The sequence below is a fragment of the Bombus huntii genome, chromosome 2 (assembly GCF_024542735.1).
Source record: "Bombus huntii isolate Logan2020A chromosome 2, iyBomHunt1.1, whole genome shotgun sequence".
Taxonomy (NCBI): domain Eukaryota; kingdom Metazoa; phylum Arthropoda; class Insecta; order Hymenoptera; family Apidae; genus Bombus; species Bombus huntii.
Genome location: NC_066239.1, coordinates 14,978,026 through 14,996,067, shown reverse-complemented (window position 1 = coordinate 14,996,067; position 18,042 = coordinate 14,978,026). Strand labels below are relative to the sequence as shown.

The following is an 18,042-nucleotide window of genomic DNA, read 5'->3' as shown; positions in this document are numbered from 1 at the left end:
ACACACACTGCAACAAAAGCCTGCATCTCCTGGATTTGTTAGCACTGTGTACGGCTTTCTTTATGTATAGATTTTTTTACTGCGATTCACCAACCAGAAAGATATTTTACTATAGCTCAGTCATTTCGTCTTCGATTCCTATGTTATGTTTAAACGGTGATTTTTCGACAGAATAATTAAGGACACATTACTTTAACTTATCAGGATTAAAAAGAAATTTTTATCTTCAGTTCAGCGCAGGTTCCAACGATTTCATTGAGGCATCTAAATAATCGGAGTAATTATAATATTATTTTTTCTGTCATTTAAAATTGAAAAAGAAAAAAGTCTGCATTGCATTCTTACATTACAAATATGCGACAAGTATTTTTTTGTGTACTAATAATAAGAATTGTCCATTTAAAGCGCAATTTTAAGGTGACAAAATATTGGTGTTTGTAAGGTATTTGTCATTTTCTAATTTTTCCTTATTTTCTTTTTAATGTGAAAGAGATATTGTTTCAAAGAAAGTTAATGATTGTTTATAGAAAATTAAAATATACTGACGATTAGGTAATCTTATTTTTAATTCTTTTCTTTTCTTTTTTTTCAATTTTATCGTCTAACTTATGGTAATTAGTGCTGAAACTATTTCATAGTCTTAGTAGTAGTTGCGTTTTAAATGAATAGTTCTGTATTTGTTTCTTATCAAGAGTACAAAGAGCTGTGAGATATTTTTATCTGTAGCTTTATTTTTTAATGATTTATATTTAACGACATTCTATTTATAGAGATCATATTTTGTTAATAGAGGTCTCGGTCAAGTGACGCTGTGAATTATAGGACTTATATAAACAATCATACGATAACACGTGAAAAAGGATAGTTTCAATTTTTTGAAACGCAAAGCGCTTTGTACTGAATAGTATTATTATACAGAACTATTACAGTTCTACGTGACGATATCAAATAATGCGATTATTATCAAGAAAATTTTATAAAAGCTAAAAGAATCACATTTCTGTGAATCTACACAAATGATTGTTAATATTTAGTGATCTTAACGAAACCGACGAAAATCTTTTGTAATGTTGTGAGAGCACTATAAATCTAATAACAACTTTTGTAAGTAAGTATTATAATGGCATATTTAGAATCATGCAATGAAATGCATAGAATTCTCAATATTTACAATTCATGATATTAGTATAGTTTTTTTTAAATCATTCAGAATTATAAATCTGAAACATGAAAAAGATTAATGTTAATTTAATAGACAAACATATAATTGTGAATTTATGATCAATTGTCAAGAGAAATTAGAAAACTCTCAAAGAGATAAATTGATGTTAAAAGAAAAATATATGTATATATATAATACATATTTAAACTATATCAAAAGTTACAACTCTTCAATACAATGGAATTTTAAAGAAGTCAATAAATCAATAATAGATCTTTCTATAATATCAATGAAATTTTTGTTGTATTATCAAGATTTATAAATGTTTTAAAATACTTAGAAAAATACAAACGACACAGGCATTAGATATATATATATACTACGAATTTTCTTCTGTGATCTCGTAAAAACGTTTAAGAAACGTTAAAATATGCACAGAATATTGTAAAGTTTTACAAAATCAAATATTTAGTATTCTAATAATTTTCTTATTAGTACAAAATTAAAATCTTAAAAATGAACAAAAACATTCTGTGTTAATATTATAGAGCTTTAAAGCATTTGTTCCTGAAAGATAATAGAAAAAGATAACAAAAAATAAGTGATAGGAATGAGCGGTTTATTAATTATAATTTATTCAAATTCGGTAACAACATATAATGATGCGGATTTTTAGTGAACGTAGGGGTTTAAAAGAGTCTATTTTCCGAGTATGCCATGCATGGCGCCCTTTGCACAACAATTGCTCGTTACGATTTCTTCTTTACGCATACATACATACATACATACATACATATATATATATATATATATATATATTGTTGTATAACGTACCACTTAAACCTGTTAATATTTTACTAAGTCGAAAATAGAGATTGCCTGGAGAAATGTGTATGGAGTTAATGGGTAAGTGTATAATATCACAGAATACAGCTTTAAAAATCGATACCTCCCATGGATCACGTTTGTTTTTGTACGTTTATCAATAGTCTACATTTATATATACATATATACGTATACTTCCAGTCGATATACGAGCTAAAATTTTGTTCAGACGTTTATATGTTACCCTGGTTTTTCTGAGAGCGTATCAAGTAGTTAATTGCTTTAATTGTGTAAGCAGGAATAATTAGTCCTACAAGAATCGAAGCTAAATTCGAGAATTCAAGTCACTAACATGTTAACGATTCAAGATGAAGGAAATTTTCTTCTAATTTAAACAAGAAAATTTGTGATTTTACATATTTGTTTGTTGTTCTTAATTAATTAATTAATTAACATGCTGGTTTCTACTAGAGTCCTCGAAATTATCAATTTTGCGGATGTTCAAATTTCATCGATATAAAATTGATATTCAAGAATTCGAAATAAAAAGAAAGATAACAGGTAATAAATTGAAATTTGAGCATCGTTTTACGTTGATGATGGTCATAATTTGTATAAAGAAACATTGTACGATTTAATAAGATCGAAATTTTTGTGTACTTCATTACATATCGGTAAATTTGTCACTTTTGTATTATTCAGATACAAATTTTACAAATTCTAGTCACTTGTGCCTTTACCAAATTAAGCAAATTTTTCGATTTTCCAATTCGGAGTTTGTAGAAATAGTTGACGAAAAAATTTAATATCGTTCCCTCATGTGCTTTCAAAATCGAATCCTTTGTATAAGATGCTTTTAAAAAAAGTAATAATTATTCGTCAATTAGAATTAATTGCATAGAATGCAATTACGGCAATTATTGAGTTATTTATATTACAAAAAGAAAACGCAAGAGAGTTATATACATACATACATACTTTGCGAAATTTTACGCAACATGTAGTAGTGTATTGTTATATGTAAATCGATAACATTGTGTGTGCGCGCGCGTAGAAGTTATTTACATATAAATAATTTTACACGAAATCAATTCTTATCATGATAAATAAAATAAATATAATTCATATTTTATATCCTATACAAATATCAAGAAAGCAAAATATTTATGATTTTTGCATTAGATTCATTACATTATATTTTGCACACACTAAGAATTATAAATCACTATCGAAGTTGTAACATAATGATAGATTTAAGTATTGCGTGTCAAGAGAAGTTATATATCTTCCTAGTCAATTATGATCGTAGAAAAATCAATATTCCAATATCATAACGTATTGATCGACAAAATTGCATTTTTTGCGTGATCAAATTCATTGAGCGTAAAAAGGGGAAAGAAAAATATGCATTACATTTGTTACAAACAAATTACCATATGTCAATGTAATTCGAAATATTTAACAATATTTTGGCTCGTTACCGTAGAGTAAGGAATTTTAAATCCTGTTTTATGCAGATTGAGGCATTTTTAATAATTCTAAATATTTTTATCCTTCATATACTTTCTTTTTTGTTTTATTTAAATATATTTACTTTTAACAAAGTTGTGCAAAAGTTACGGAAAAAGTAGTTATTTTTGTTACCATGTTACTATTATTTTAATCCTTAAGATATACTTATGTGGTTAGACCAATTTCTTCAATATAATGAATTTTGTTTCTTGCAGTTTAGAATTTTCTAATTTAAGGGATAATGTGATAATGAAGGAAAAATATATTCCTGACAACTTTTTAAGGGTCGAGGTTATGTACAGTGAAAATCTCACGACTCATTGTTTTAAAATGAATTTACAATGCACCCTCTCCTTTTTTCACCTTTTAAAGATACTTAAGACTATTATTAGAATGCAGCAAGTTTTTTGAAACACTCGTTTGTATAAAATTTTAGAATATATATAATTTGAATATGCCTCATACTGCATAAATATTTTGGAATTAAATAATAAATATATCAAATAAAAGAGAAGGTAAGTGTCAAATTGAAATTGGAATTCCTTAATTATATCGTGTATATAGTTGGTCGTAAAAAGTACAAAAAAATTACGATACATATACAAATATAAAATAGTACATTATTTTCTAGAATAAAACTAAATTTTTGAAATTATAACAGTCTAATTCTTAATTTTTATAAATATTTTAACAATTTCAAGTCTTTTAATAACTAATTTAAGGAATGTACTTTACTTATTACATAAGAATTTTCAATGCTCAATTTTTATTCATATACTCCTTTTACACAAATACTAGTTTCTATTGTAATTTTTATTACTTGCTTATACAAACAAAATTGTATTTGATAAAATCATTACATTTCTTTATACCATAAGAAACTCAAAAAACCTATCTTTTAAATTCAACTTCATTGTTAAACCGCGAGATTTATCTGTGATAACAATTTGTATTTCGACAATAAATTTGTAAATACGCTTATATGAGTACGCGCAAACAAATTTTTTAAAGACTAGATATAGTGTGCAGTTTTTCATTCTGTAAACTACCTGAATGAGACTTTGTTTACACGTTAATATTTGTATCTTCTTTTACGAGATTTATTTGTATATATTTGTTGTGCATGTACAATTAAGAATGAAGATTACAGGCAGTGAGTTTTTTTTCTATCATACAATTTACATGGTAAGCGTGGCCGCAATCAAATATTGCGATTCCATTATTACCTAATAGAACTGGTGTTTGAAGGGATAGTGTGCAGCAAGAACATACAGATAATTTATTCTGATAATGCATTCCCCAATGATGCGGCCCATTCTCGAAAATATTTTTATTAATCGGTTTACTTAAGTCTTTTTCAAGAACTTCTGCCACTTGATCTCGAATCTGTAAAAAACATAAATTGTTTATATATAAATTATGGTTTAGTTAAGACATAAAAGATATAGATACAAACTGAGTTTTTTCTCTTTTTAATAAATATTTTCTGATGACCCAGAAGTCAATTAAAAAATAATAATTACCTTTGTAGAACATATTGTATTGTATTCAGATGACTCCAAATTAGTTTTATTAAGATTAACGGCATACTTCATCCCATGTTGATATAAAAGTTTTGTAAATACTAATGACTGAAATATACTGCAAAAAATGAAAATACTTAATTATTTTTACCTGATTCTATGCTTAAATGTTTAGAAAGATAATACTCACTTTCTATCAATAGGAACATTTGGAATAGCTTTCTCTAATTTTATTAATAATGTCATGGCAATATCAGGTCCCTGTTTCTTCATGATTTCATATATCACAGCAGTCCAGTTTATCCATTCTTCGTGATTTCCTCTTTTTATAGACTTTCTACAGAACAGACACTGTCCCTCTTGAATTTCTTTCGCGTATGTCGCTATATAGTTCCAATGTTTCCCATCCAATAAAGGTAAAAAAATGGAAAATATAATATTATCTCTAGTTTGAAGACATTGGCGTATTAGATCATTCGTCATTATACCATGCTGTTCTGTGTAAAGTGGCAAGTAATCTCGCCACATGTAAGGTACTTTGTTACATAAATTTATACACTCCTCCTTATATTCATCTAACATTTTCTTAAGAAGGGATTTACCAATCCCCAGGAACTTTGGTTCTATTAGTTCATTTGTTGGATACACACTACCACAGGTACATCTTCTGCAGCTTTGTGCATTTACATTAACAAAAGCTTTTATTATTTGTTTTATAATATTTTCATTATCTGTAGATTGTATTAGTTGTATTGAAACATTTTCTAATAAAGCATTGAAGTAACATAGTTCTACGCTTCTTAATATTTCATATACAAAGTTCTTTAGTTCATCTACATTTTCATATGAATCTTTGATAACATTCATTCTCCAATCTATATCTAAAATTATTTTTTCTAAGTCTTCTTCGTCCATTGAAGGCTTAATATTACCAACTACCGTATATATAATTTCCAGATCTGCTTGTATTCTTTGTGTTACACTTTTGTTCAAATTCAATTTTTCTTTGGTTTCATCATGACCTTCTTCTAAATCCTTGGCTGTATTGCAATTCGTGTCTTCATCCTTTTTCGTTTTATTATCGGAACCATCCAATAAATTGGTTGATGTTTTTTCTTTTTCTATGTTTAATTCGGTTTCAAAAAGCCTTTCATTATTTTGCAAAGAACAATAGGATACAGAATGAAGCCCCAAATTTTCCTCATCTTTCAGGTCTGAATTTCCGCAATTAACGACTACAATACCTGAATCTAATTTTTTTGGAATTATTTTTATATTAGATTCCAATAAAAGTATTAAAGGATGTAATAATGTTGACAATTCATCATCTTTAAATATCTGCAACCTATTCTCTATATCACAAACATTATTAATCTCAGTATTATTTACTAATTTTTTTAATTGTAGTTTATACATGAGGCATATCTCTAAACATTCATAATATTTCTTTTTATTATACAATCGTAATATTAAGGAATCTAAGAAATATAAAACTAAACAATGAAATTCCCCATCAGAGGTCATCAAATATATTTTATTCTCAATAGTTTCTGCTAAAGATATATTTGAAAATTCATTATTCCACAGTACCACAGTTGCAGTCAGGGGATCAATAATGTATAGGCCAGTAGAAGTATATGAAAATAAATACTTGTCTCCAATAACAGACAGATAGGAGAAATTAATAGATTGTGGCAGCCAGGTTGGTTCTGCTTGCTTTTGATAAACAGATTTTCTAATGCTTGGCCTACATATTCTTATAGGTGGAATAGCAAGTGCTTCTTTAAACTGATGAGTTTTCATTACTATTCCATTTGCAGACACTTCCCAAAGTCTAGATCCTGGTCTAGCACAAAAGATTTGAGGAAAATTTTCTTCTTGTATCTTACTGTTACCTTCTGCAATGAAATTAAAGGAACCCTTTTTATTGACTACTTTCCCTTCCTTTTGGCTGTCTGGAGCACTCTTATTCTCTATAAGGCATGTTTTATAGAAACAGGCACCAAATTCTCCATGCCGTGCTTTATTTCCTATTTGTTTATACTGTTCCTGTATTGTATCACATATGTAACAACGAGTCAAAGTTGACACTAATAATAAAGGTGATAAGAAATTAAGTTGTACAATGCTTGAATCTAAATTCATCAATGTACAAGTTGGTGCTTGAAACATGCCATTTACCTGAAAGATTATCATTTTATTAGTATTAGTTTACTCTTAGAACAATCTATATAAAACATAAAAGTTACTAATTTAGTAAAATATATGTTAATAATGTTTAAAATATTAAAATATTAAAGGCTTATACCGTAAAAATAGATAGTGCCATAACAGAAACTTTTCCATGCCCATCTCCAATATATACCTCAGAGCTATTATCATTCCAACACAGGCAGTTAACTCGTTTGTGAATGTGCTCGGTTGATATAGCTATCAATTTTGGCGTAGATTTTAGAGCTATTAGACAAACTATGCCACGATTTGTTGTCAAGGCAATCGTTTTCTCATCAGGTGATATGAGAATACGAGAAACTGCACCTTCCTGGTGTTATAAAGATAATAATTAGAAATTATCTTTTTTATAATCTTTTACATTGGATTGATATATAAATTATGTAATTTCTTACTATAGTACATTAAGGAAAATTTATGTACCGATAAGGGTATTAACTGTATAAATGAGCATGGTTTCCTTGAAAATAGATAAATACTGCCACTGGTTGAACCTAATACAATATAGCTGGAAGACGTATTGAAACATGTATACTGAAACATAATTAATTTCATATTACTCTCAAATTCTACTTTTATAGAAACAAACTTTTTGAAACTATTTTATTACAATTTTAAGAATACTACTTAAAAAAATAACAAGTATATATTTCTGTCCCATTTGAGAATTAAAAGAAAAACAGCATTTAGTTTAATTGGTTCTTACTATAAGTAGAATTTGTTATACACAATATATTTAATTCCATCTCACTTATTTAAATTTCTAAAATAAAATGTAATTTTCTAAAACAGATATATATGCTGTATGACACTGAAAAATAATTTCGTTTCAAATATTTGTGCAATTTCAAATTGTACTCCAAGCAATCGCATAAACCTTATTTAACAATAAACTAAATTAGAATGTGTATAGTGAGTCGTTAAAAATGTAATTAGTAGAAACAACACAATATTATGATAACACATAACATGCATTATTGTGTTGCATAAGAATTGTTTTTCAACTTTAAAGAAATACCTTGATTCGTTGAGTTGAGTTGATAGGCTTGTAAAGAAGAGGATTTATTTCCTCGTACTCTGATAACACGTAAGGAAATTCCTGCATAGTCCGCAAAAGTCTCGTGCGTAACTTATGATGAGTAACGATAGTTATTACGCACGAGTTTTACGATAATTAACTCTGATAAACTACGTTAAGTTTTTGCATATAGGTTCATACACACATACGCGGTTCACCGTGTTTCATACGTGACTGTGAGATATATTTCATATAAGATTTGCGGAGCATCGAACGTTTTCATATAGAGGGCCATCCTTACTATTTAAAGTTACTTACATGCTATAAGCAGTGGTTGTCAATAGATTAATTATAGGATCGTTTTATTTAAAATCTTTTTACATTGCTTAGGTTTTATAAAGTTGAATAGAATGTATGTTATTTAATTCAAAATAGTCTACTTCAAACTTGGTCATTAACATTTTTCTGCCTATTCTGAACTCGAATTTAAATCAAATTTAATTCAAACTTAATTCAAATCTACCATAAATATATCCATTTCTTACGCATATTTTTGATATTAAAACTAAACAGCGGCCGCATATACAAAAAATTATTGAAGATATTATTTATTTAATTAAAATATTAAATATATACGATGAAATTAAACATTCAATATTAGTAAATTAAATTTACTAGTTTTTCACAATGTCATGTGTGGGTCAACATCCTAAAAAGGCATTTGGTTTTTATTATCATACAAAGAAGTAATATTTGTCACAAGTTATGAAACTGAATAAGTATATCATCATCTTCCTTTGCAGTCAATGTTTTCTTTCATTGGAATAGTCATTAATATTTTCGCGATTCTTGCGGAAGCTGTGACGTTTTACTATTTTCGAGATGTTTTACTATGTCCTTGATTGCAGAGGGTTTTACAAGATTTTCCATGCTTCCATGTATCAAAAGACGTCTACGATCTTCATTTTTTTTTGCAAGTACTTCCAAAAGCTGTTGATTTCTCTTCCCTCTATAAATAGGATGAATTGTCGCGTTACGTTTGACCTGTAATTTTTTATTATGTTGTTAAAAGATCGAATGTAATTTAATTTAATTAAAAAATATATATATTTAATTGTTTTACCTGCTCAAAATTTTCTTGATGGAAAACGATTGCTTGATATGAAGAAGTTCTTTGTAATATTTTATCATTTTTACAACCAATTATTTTTGTGTCCTCCAATAAATGATCACAAGACATAAAGCGTCGAGGTCTCTCCTTAGTTTTAGACTTTTTCCACTTTATCATGGACACAAAGAAATTTTTGAGCGACTTACTTCTACTGAGTCTTTCTCTGAAAGTATTTCTGTCTAAACTTCTCTCTTCCCTCTCTGAATGTATAAATATTTTCTCTAACGCATTTTTTTTGTGATCGTCTTGGTCGTTTTCTAAAAAATAGGAATTTGTAGTATCTGTTCGATTTTGTAACTCGACCCGATATCGATTAGGATCGAACGAAGAAGAATCATAAAATTTTTTTCTTTCATGGTTACAGACTTCGATGTCATTTCTTGAACTGCAGTGTACATAACCTTCTTTATAATATTTTTTATTTGATTGTTCATTTATTTTAAAATTATTCTCTTGCTTATTGAAAGTTTCGTTTACTGATTTCTTAGAATTACTATTTTGAATATAGATTTCTAGGGAAGCTTTTTTTCTCGTTCCAATATTTGAAGATACAGGTAGGTGATATCTGGTAGGCGTTTCTGGTCGAGAATTCTGTATCTTGTTATCATCTTCCGAAGATACTTTACTTGTTTCTGTTTCCATATTTGAAATTGGAATTTCATTTTTTATCTTGTTAGAGGTCTCAACTTTTCTATTGAAGGAATGATCAAAATTAAGATTCGAGTCATTTCTTCTGTTATATTTTGTAAAAAATTCGTCATTTGCTGTACAAGCTTTGTTCTTTTTTTCCAAAGAAGCAATTATTTTCCTCACGAAGTTTTGGGATTTATTCGCAAATTGCACCTCTTTTGGCTCACAAAATAAGTTTTCCCTAAAACATTTCTTTCTTACTTTGAAATTTTGGAAAGTATAGCTTGTGTATTTGTTTTCAATCGAAATAGAATTATTTTGTGATTTCTCCTCATTGTTTACTATTTCCGAAGTATCTGACGTAGGTTTCAAATGATTGCTTCCTGACTGTAGCGCCATCTTCTTCATTAGTTTTTATCTTTAAATGCAAAGTAATAACAGGGAAGGAATTTCTCTTTGGTAATAAGTACACAAGTAGTATAGCTTGTAAATTTTTGATACTTTTTCACTTCTTGGATTCAAAATGTATTATGTTTGTGTCTCGACACTTAGAACGGTAATGACAACGTCTGTAATTTGTTGCTCGTTATTCCGTTAGGTGATAAATATGGTAAAGGTCATACACGCGTGTGTACTTCGGAATGTACACTTTATTTGAAATAGATTAATTTTTTCAGGTTCTTCTTATGTTGTTCTTAATCTTTCATAATATCAAACGAGGATTATACATTATTTGTATCACACACATACACACACAGAATGCACATATATAGTAATATAGAATGATTAAAATCGTTTGTAAACTATTAGCTGTGTGACAAAGTACATACAGAATAAAATTTACATCATTTCAAAAGAGATACGTATCTGCAAAAGTTTAAGGATACTTTCTGTCTTACATTATTTGTGTACAAGATTTTGAAGATTATTTTGTATTGAATAAAAGGCTGTCCATTGATCACGCTTTAGAATTTTGCAATCAATTATTCATAGCAATTACATAAAAAATAGTCGATTTGAAATTTCAAGCGTTCTACGACTTTCTGCTGTGTTATTATTCGTTCGCGTAATTAATTATAAAAATATAGATCTGTAAAAGCGATTTATAGAAAAGGGAATTTGTTTTATGTAATTCAAATATATATATTGAAGATTATTTTTATTTTTGTTTAGATTTAAATTTATATTCTTTGCTTTATTTCTCAAAATCTACTTTTACAAAAATCATTATCAAGATATTATTTTGTATTATTTTTAAAAGATTATGATCATGCTGCTATAACAAATATTGCTTCAAAGATGCTGACTTACTTCGCATAAGAAATATTTTACAAAATAATTTTACCATTATATTGGAATTCCGAAATACTAGAACTTTGTAAGAATTCTCTCTACAATTTTTCGTTAAAGAAGCATTACTATACTTTACAGTAGTAGACACTATGTACTGGATCGCAAATAAGTCAGTGTTAAAACTTAATCTTATAATTAAACATTCCATTGCGTTTTAATTTTCATTCATACATTTCGTCGCATTCGGGATTCTAATGAATCCATTGATTCTGAAATACGTTAGCAAATAATTAATTTGTAGTATTACAAAGAAAAAAAATTAGATTGAATTTTAGAAAAGAGTTTTGCCAGTATCTTTTTAACGCGAAAAAGTTAAAAAAAAGATCAATATAGGAACGTTAAAAGTGGTTTATATACGTAACTATTACCTAATATTACAAGAATTTTTGTAGCTAATTTTCCACTAGAAAATTTCCAAATAAGTTCCTAGCCGAGACAATTTATTTCTATATAGCGATCAGTGACTATCGCCGAGTATCCTGGCATTTGTTCGAATCGCCAGAGAAAAAATTTTTCATTGAAGACATGAATAAATTGTATATATAATGGACAATACTATGTTTCATCAAACACGTACATTGAAACAATATCTTAAAATCCGCTTTATACACTTATGATTCGCATAGTTTATAGCTTTGAACATCACAACTGTGTCTTCACGTTGTCCTAGTCAGACTGAAAAGTATATTTAATGTAAAATAAAACTAGTTTACTATACTATCGATGCATTATTTCGATACTAATATCGATAGAACATCACTTCCAATATAACTTTTTTACAAAAAACTAGTTAAGTTTATTGGTAAAAAACAATCAAAATCAAATTCTTCATTTTCAGATATTAAACAATATTAGATAGATATAGGAAATACAGTTTCGTATGCATATAATATGCGTGAAACGATTGAAAATTCACAATTAAAATAATTCGTTATTCTAAGAGATTCGAGCTCGACTTGAAAGAGGAAGGCACATTTGAATTTCACGGAATGCCTACAATATTCAGACTTCGTTCATATCATTAGCAAATATAAAATCACATTATTTTGATCAATCACTTGCTTGCAATAAAAAAGAAAAAAAATAGATCAAAGTTGAATTGCAATGAATTTGAAAATTATTTACCGCCAATTTGTCGCATGCGTAATGTAACGAAATGTTCGCAAAAATATGAATATTCTCAATGTAACTTCGATCTTTCCAGTCTTTATAATATTCAATATACCTATTATTACATATACATATACATTAAATTTTATTATATACATATACTATATCTAATTTCATTATACCACAATATTATTATTTTATATTTGCAGAATACTCAAAAGATACGATACGTGTTATATCCAGTCACTGGAAGCATCATCTGAAAAGTATCGAAGCAAATATCCAAATATTCGCGATTGTAGAAATAAATTCTCTGACAATCAGATTACATTTTACGTCAAATTGAATCATGAAATAATTCGCAAATTCCTCTCTTTTGACTTTTACCGACTTAATCACTCGTAAAGAGTGACTACATTTTTCTCTGATGACTATTGAATGTAAATAAGTTTTTATCAGAAATTTTTGATACACTCGCTACCGTGGGAAAACTCAATGGTCGAAAAATAAGATCCACTCTAATCAGAGTATCCTGAATCTATCACTACGGTCTCGTGGAACAATTTCTTGGAGAGTGGGTTGCTCGTCTTGTAAGTAGCTCCCCAGCTTGTTTGTAATGAATATTCGTCTTCATTCGGGCTTTTAATCGGACTGATACATGGAGAGTGATCAGGGTTGGACCATTCGGAGATCATGCTCAATAGAGAACTACTTCTTGGTAGTGTAGATCTAGGTATGGATATCCAATAAACAGAATCATCCCCAGCACTTTTCTTCTCTTTGGCTTCCAACGTGTCTTCTTTGAGGCATTCAGAAACGAATGTTTGATCGTCGTCGCTGTTCAGAGTCGGCGATCTTTGACTATAATCACTGTAATCCGTATCCTTGGGGAAGTTTGATGTGACGTAGGATTTTGTCTCTGATTCGCTGGGGCTGTCTTCGTCGATTGTAGAACTTCTTGATAATAGGCTTGTCACTCCAGAAATGTCTCCCTTATCCAAAGCATTCACTATTTTCTTCACATAGCACTTTTTGTCATCATCTTGGCTATGACGCGGCTGCAACGATTTTCTCTTTTCTTTTTCATCTAAGTTTCGAACGATATCTCGAACTATATTCTTCTTGCAATTCAATTGTTTACTCTGTAACGAAAGCTCAAAGTCTATGGAGTCATTCGATTCTTGGAAACTGCTGTGCGTTGAATTCATTTCGAAGATAAACGTCTTTTCCAGAAGATTCGGAGATATCTTCTTAAATCTTCGAATATTCTCAGACTTGTTCGACACATTCATTGACTTGTTTTCGAAAATCAAAGATCTCTCCAGTATGCTGGGTGAAATATTCTTTTCTTTTGGACTATTTTCGATGATAGCAGATGAAAATAGTTGGGCTTGAGAGAATTTTGGAGTAGAATTGGCACGAAGTTTGAAGAATTTTGGCTTTACATCTGGTCCATTTAAAGGAGTCGTCACAACTTCGGAAACCTGAGAGAATTTTGGAATAGATTTGGTACAATATTTGAAAAATTTCGGTTCTACATCTGGCGTACTTAAAGGAGTCGTCACAACTTCGGAAGCTTGAGAGAATTTTGGAATAGATTTGGTACGATATTTGAAAAATTTCGGCTCTACATCTGGCGTACTTAAAGGAGTCGTCACAACTTCGGAAGCTTGAGAGAATTTTGGAGTAGATTTGGTACGATATTTGAAAAATTTCGGCTCTACATCTGGCGTACTTAAAGGAGTCGTCACAACTTCGGAAGCTTGAGAGAATTTTGGAGTAGATTTGGTACGATATTTGAAAAATTTCGGCTCTACATCTGGCGTACTTAAAGGAGTCGTCACAACTTCGGAAGCTTGAGAGAATTTTGGAGTAGACTTGGTACGATATTTGAAAAATTTCGGCTCTACATCTGGCGTACTTAAAGGAGTCGTCACAACTTCGGAAGCTTGAGAGAATTTTGGAATAGATTTGGTACGATATTTGAAAAATTTCGGCTCTACATCTGGCGTACTTAAAGGAGTCGTCACAACTTCGAAAGCTTGAGAGAATTTTGGAGTAGATTTGGTACGATATTTGAAAAATTTCGGCTCTACATCTGGCGTACTTAAAGGAGTCGTCACAACTTCGGAAGCTTGAGAGAATTTTGGAGTAAATTTGGTACGATATTTGAAAAATTTCGGCTCTACATCTGGCGTACTTAAAGGAGTCGTCACAACTTCGGAAGCTTGAGAGAATTTTGGAGTAGATTTGGTATGATATTTGAAAAATTTCGGCTCTACATCTGGCGTACTTAAAGGAGTCGTCACAACTTCGGAAGCTTGAGAGAATTTTGGAGTAGATTTGGCACCATATTTGACGAAGTTTGGCTTTTCTAGTGTTTCTAAAATAGTCGTTACAGCTTGGGAAGCTTGAAAGCTGACGTTCGTTTGTCTATTCTCTCTTCTTTTGTCTATTATCACATCGACGTTTCGTAAATCTTCAGTCTTAGTAGTCCTATCAACGTTAAATGGTCGTTCCTTTAAAACAAACGTCTTTCTACTATCGTCACCGTTATAGTCGTCATTACACATGTCTTCATTTGGAAATTCAATCTTCGGACCGGGTGGAAAAATGATATTTATGTTTTGGATTTTTCTAGAAGGCGACATTTTAGGAAAAGTCTTGGAAATTTGTCTAGGGAACTTCATTACCGGAATGTTCAAGTCCAATATTTCTTCCTTGGGTGAAGAAGACTTCGTCGAGGATCTCGTGTGTTTAGTTTCTGGTAATATTTGCTGACAAAATGTTTTGTTGTTGTGGGATGTTATAGGCGGTGCCACTTTCTTAGCTTTCTCGTGTACATTTTCCTTCACATGTGGAGATATATCTGAAATTCAAAGTTGTATTGTTAATATAACACAGTCAATATAACTGGCATACTTCTTTAAAAAAAGACCATGACTTACAATGAAAAAATCTGTCATTTGTTATCTCTACATTTTTATAAGAATCGAACATTAACAAATACCTATTGAATCGGAAGACGATGAATTTGATATATAGTTTCTTCTGAAAGTAGGATTCTTCCATGATGGTAGACGATATTCAATCTGCATGCCTTTTAATATCTTTTGTGGTTTCGAATATTTGTTTATATACCAATTTGTGGTGGAAATTTTTTGAAGAGACTGCTGAATTTTTAATTCGGTTTCCGTCAATTGCCTATTCTATTAAAGAAAAATAAGAAACAAAAATTATTAAAATATTCAGATCAAATAAAACTTAATTCTGTAATAAAAATCATGTATACGTAAAATTCCTCGACGTTCTAATATTAGTGATTGCAAACTAATTAATAATACAATTGATGCTCTGTGGCAAAAGAGTAACGATAATTAACGTATTGAATGTATGAAATACAAAATAAAATTGCAAAGTAAAGGGCTAAGGGAAATTTATTCAACGAAGCTGAACAAAATTTAATTATTGATTAAAGTTATACATTTTCAAAAGTCCGTTAAAATCATAATACATAAATTAGTTAAATAATTTTTCTTCGATTGTATCACGTATATTCGATAGTCTGTTCGAGGTCAAAGTAAATCACAGAATGTCAGTTACAAATTATGACAAATAGTACATTTCGAATAAGAAAACCATTTGATAAGGAAGAAATTTGCAATCACAGATTCAAATTCATAAAATCAACTTACGCGTTCATTGTCGGCAAACAGCATATTATTTCTAATCCACTCTACTGCCATTTTCAATTAACAATTATCACCAAAACGAACAAGTGAAAATCACCCAAAAATCGAAAGGACTAGAACGGAAAACCAATCTTCTAACGCACCTTCCCGTAAATGACATGCCAACCCTCTGTGAGCTCCTTAATATAGTCGACTGGATCCAAATTCCCCCACTTCTGGAACAAGACGAATATTAGACTATTACAAGAATATTGGATTCTTATTTCCAAGTACAGTTATTTGCAGTTTCTAGGAATCCTCGAAGGGTGCTTAGAGACTCCGTACCTGCAAATAAAGAATTACGAGACTACCTCGAGAGGTTTTATTGTAGCTTACTTGAGAGATCCGATTATCTTTTGAAGTAGCTTGCTAACAAATTTTATACCGCACTTTTACCTGGTTTTATTAGGGTCCATGGTAGCCATAATGAAAATGGAAAAGTTTAATTGCTTTCCCTTGGACACAGGGTACTTTCCTTTTTAAAACCTCTTAAATCCAAAACCCGAATTTCTGGCTTTTGTTTACCTAGCGTGAACGTCTGAGGGCGTGAATCGCGAATCTTCTGTTTATGAAACGTCAATTCACTCTTCCTGTTTACAAAGTTTTCAGTTGTATCGAGCATCGTCAACTGCGAAAAACGTCTTCGATAAGCTGAGTTTTAGTTATTGTATAAATTACAATATGAAGCTGGAATTTGTTGAATGTGGCGATGAGTATTTTCGCGAATATAATATCATCAGTATACACGGTGATACGGAAAATGAAAATAATAATCGGATTGTGTAATAATAAGGATTAATAATAAGGATTGTGTAACAAACTCTTGAAAATTTCTTGAAAATACTCGTTACTCATTTATTAAGTACCTTTGAATGCTGTATGAGGACCGAGGCTATATGTAACGTATATATATGCAAAATCGTGCCGGTCACAATGTGTTTATTTTCTGATATTGCGCGGGCAGTCTTTTAAAGTTTTAAAACTGAAACTACTTAAAACTAAGAAAAGCTTAAAAAGTCTTTTATGGTGTTCGTACTTCAATCTCATTATTTGATGTAATATAAATTGTTTGAAAAAATTTTAAAGACGAAATAATAAAATTAAGGATATTCGCTACATTAAATAAAGTTACTATGTATATATATAAGATAAATGAATGAAATAAGGTTTAGTAAAAAAAATTAACAATTTTTTTTATATGTTTAGAACGGAATTAAATGAGTTTTACTATTTATGGTGGGTATATAACTAACTATTCTTAAAATGCAGATATTGCAGGACAAGGGAGAAGAACTTAAGATAAAAGTATAAGCACGGTCGCCTAATCCGCTGCCAACAATAAAATAGCCAGCCATGCAGAATGCAATAAATTGTTCAAGATGTATACCTGTTCCTTTCCATAAATTATCCCGTTACTGACGTTGTAAATTTACTGTTCTGCGTTAAAGTCAATATTCGTTGTCCTATACTTCAGCTACGTTAAATAAACATTTGTATACATAAACATATTGATAAAATATCATTTTTTGCATTTTCATAAACTTTGCACATGTTATTCTAATTATATGTAACGAGAACGATTTGCGTGAACTATTCCAAGTTAATAACTGTTGAAACATCTAATTAAAATTATAATGTTCACCTCTGTTGGAAAATGCTTACGTACATTTGCATGTGCATATAACTCACATGCCTATACAACACCTTGTTTAAGATAACCTACAAAAAAGTGATAATAAGTGAAACTGGTTGAGAAAGTTCATAATGTTTAGAAG

General features: G+C 29.7%; 3 protein-coding genes across 3 annotated transcripts; all 3 read right to left on the bottom strand.

The window, feature by feature from the left end:
• Window positions 1–4,291: 4,291 nt before the first annotated feature.
• LOC126878099 (uncharacterized) lies at window positions 4,292–8,511 on the bottom strand. The gene is made up of 6 exons (XM_050640560.1): window positions 8,273–8,511; window positions 7,678–7,788; window positions 7,331–7,564; window positions 5,213–7,203; window positions 5,023–5,140; window positions 4,292–4,885 (listed from the first exon to the last, which is right to left on the bottom strand). Exons 1-6 carry the CDS (start codon window positions 8,357–8,359, stop codon window positions 4,631–4,633), a joined length of 2,796 nt encoding a protein of 931 aa, XP_050496517.1. The 5' UTR covers window positions 8,360–8,511; the 3' UTR covers window positions 4,292–4,630.
• Window positions 8,512–8,637: 126 nt separating this feature from the next.
• Window positions 8,638–10,085, bottom strand: LOC126878144 (uncharacterized). Its single transcript, XM_050640676.1, has 2 exons — window positions 9,396–10,085; window positions 8,638–9,316 (listed from the first exon to the last, which is right to left on the bottom strand). The coding sequence occupies exons 1-2, from the start codon at window positions 10,083–10,085 to the stop codon at window positions 9,104–9,106; spliced, it is 903 nt and encodes a 300-aa protein (XP_050496633.1). The 3' UTR covers window positions 8,638–9,103.
• Window positions 10,086–11,258: 1,173 nt separating this feature from the next.
• LOC126878101 (uncharacterized) lies at window positions 11,259–17,773 on the bottom strand. The gene is made up of 4 exons (XM_050640562.1): window positions 17,655–17,773; window positions 16,232–16,857; window positions 15,547–15,745; window positions 11,259–15,405 (listed from the first exon to the last, which is right to left on the bottom strand). Exons 2-4 carry the CDS (start codon window positions 16,280–16,282, stop codon window positions 13,055–13,057), a joined length of 2,601 nt encoding a protein of 866 aa, XP_050496519.1. The 5' UTR covers window positions 16,283–16,857; window positions 17,655–17,773; the 3' UTR covers window positions 11,259–13,054.
• Between the last annotated feature and the right edge of the window lie 269 nt (window positions 17,774–18,042).

What these genes read in the sequence shown, in the direction of transcription:
- LOC126878099 (XM_050640560.1), bottom strand. Translation starts at nt 8,359, where the DNA reads ATGCAGGAATTTCCTTACGTGTTATCAGAGTACGAGGAAATAAATCCT. An exon ending in TGGCACTATCTATTTTTACG is followed by an intron (nt 7,204 to 7,330) that starts GTATAAGCCTTT and finishes ATAATCTTTCAG; the next exon opens with GTAAATGGCATGTTTCAAGC. An exon ending in AATGTTCCTATTGATAGAAA is followed by an intron (nt 5,141 to 5,212) that starts GTGAGTATTATC and finishes CATTTTTTGCAG; the next exon opens with TATATTTCAGTCATTAGTAT.
- LOC126878144 (XM_050640676.1), bottom strand. Translation starts at nt 10,085, where the DNA reads ATGGAAACAGAAACAAGTAAAGTATCTTCGGAAGATGATAACAAGATA. An exon ending in ATCAAGAAAATTTTGAGCAG is followed by an intron (nt 9,317 to 9,395) that starts GTAAAACAATTA and finishes AAAAAATTACAG; the next exon opens with GTCAAACGTAACGCGACAAT.
- LOC126878101 (XM_050640562.1), bottom strand. Translation starts at nt 16,282, where the DNA reads ATGGCAGTAGAGTGGATTAGAAATAATATGCTGTTTGCCGACAATGAA. An exon ending in TGTTTGCCGACAATGAACGC is followed by an intron (nt 15,746 to 16,231) that starts GTAAGTTGATTT and finishes TTTCTTTAATAG; the next exon opens with AATAGGCAATTGACGGAAAC. An exon ending in ATCGTCTTCCGATTCAATAG is followed by an intron (nt 15,406 to 15,546) that starts GTATTTGTTAAT and finishes TTTGAATTTCAG; the next exon opens with ATATATCTCCACATGTGAAG.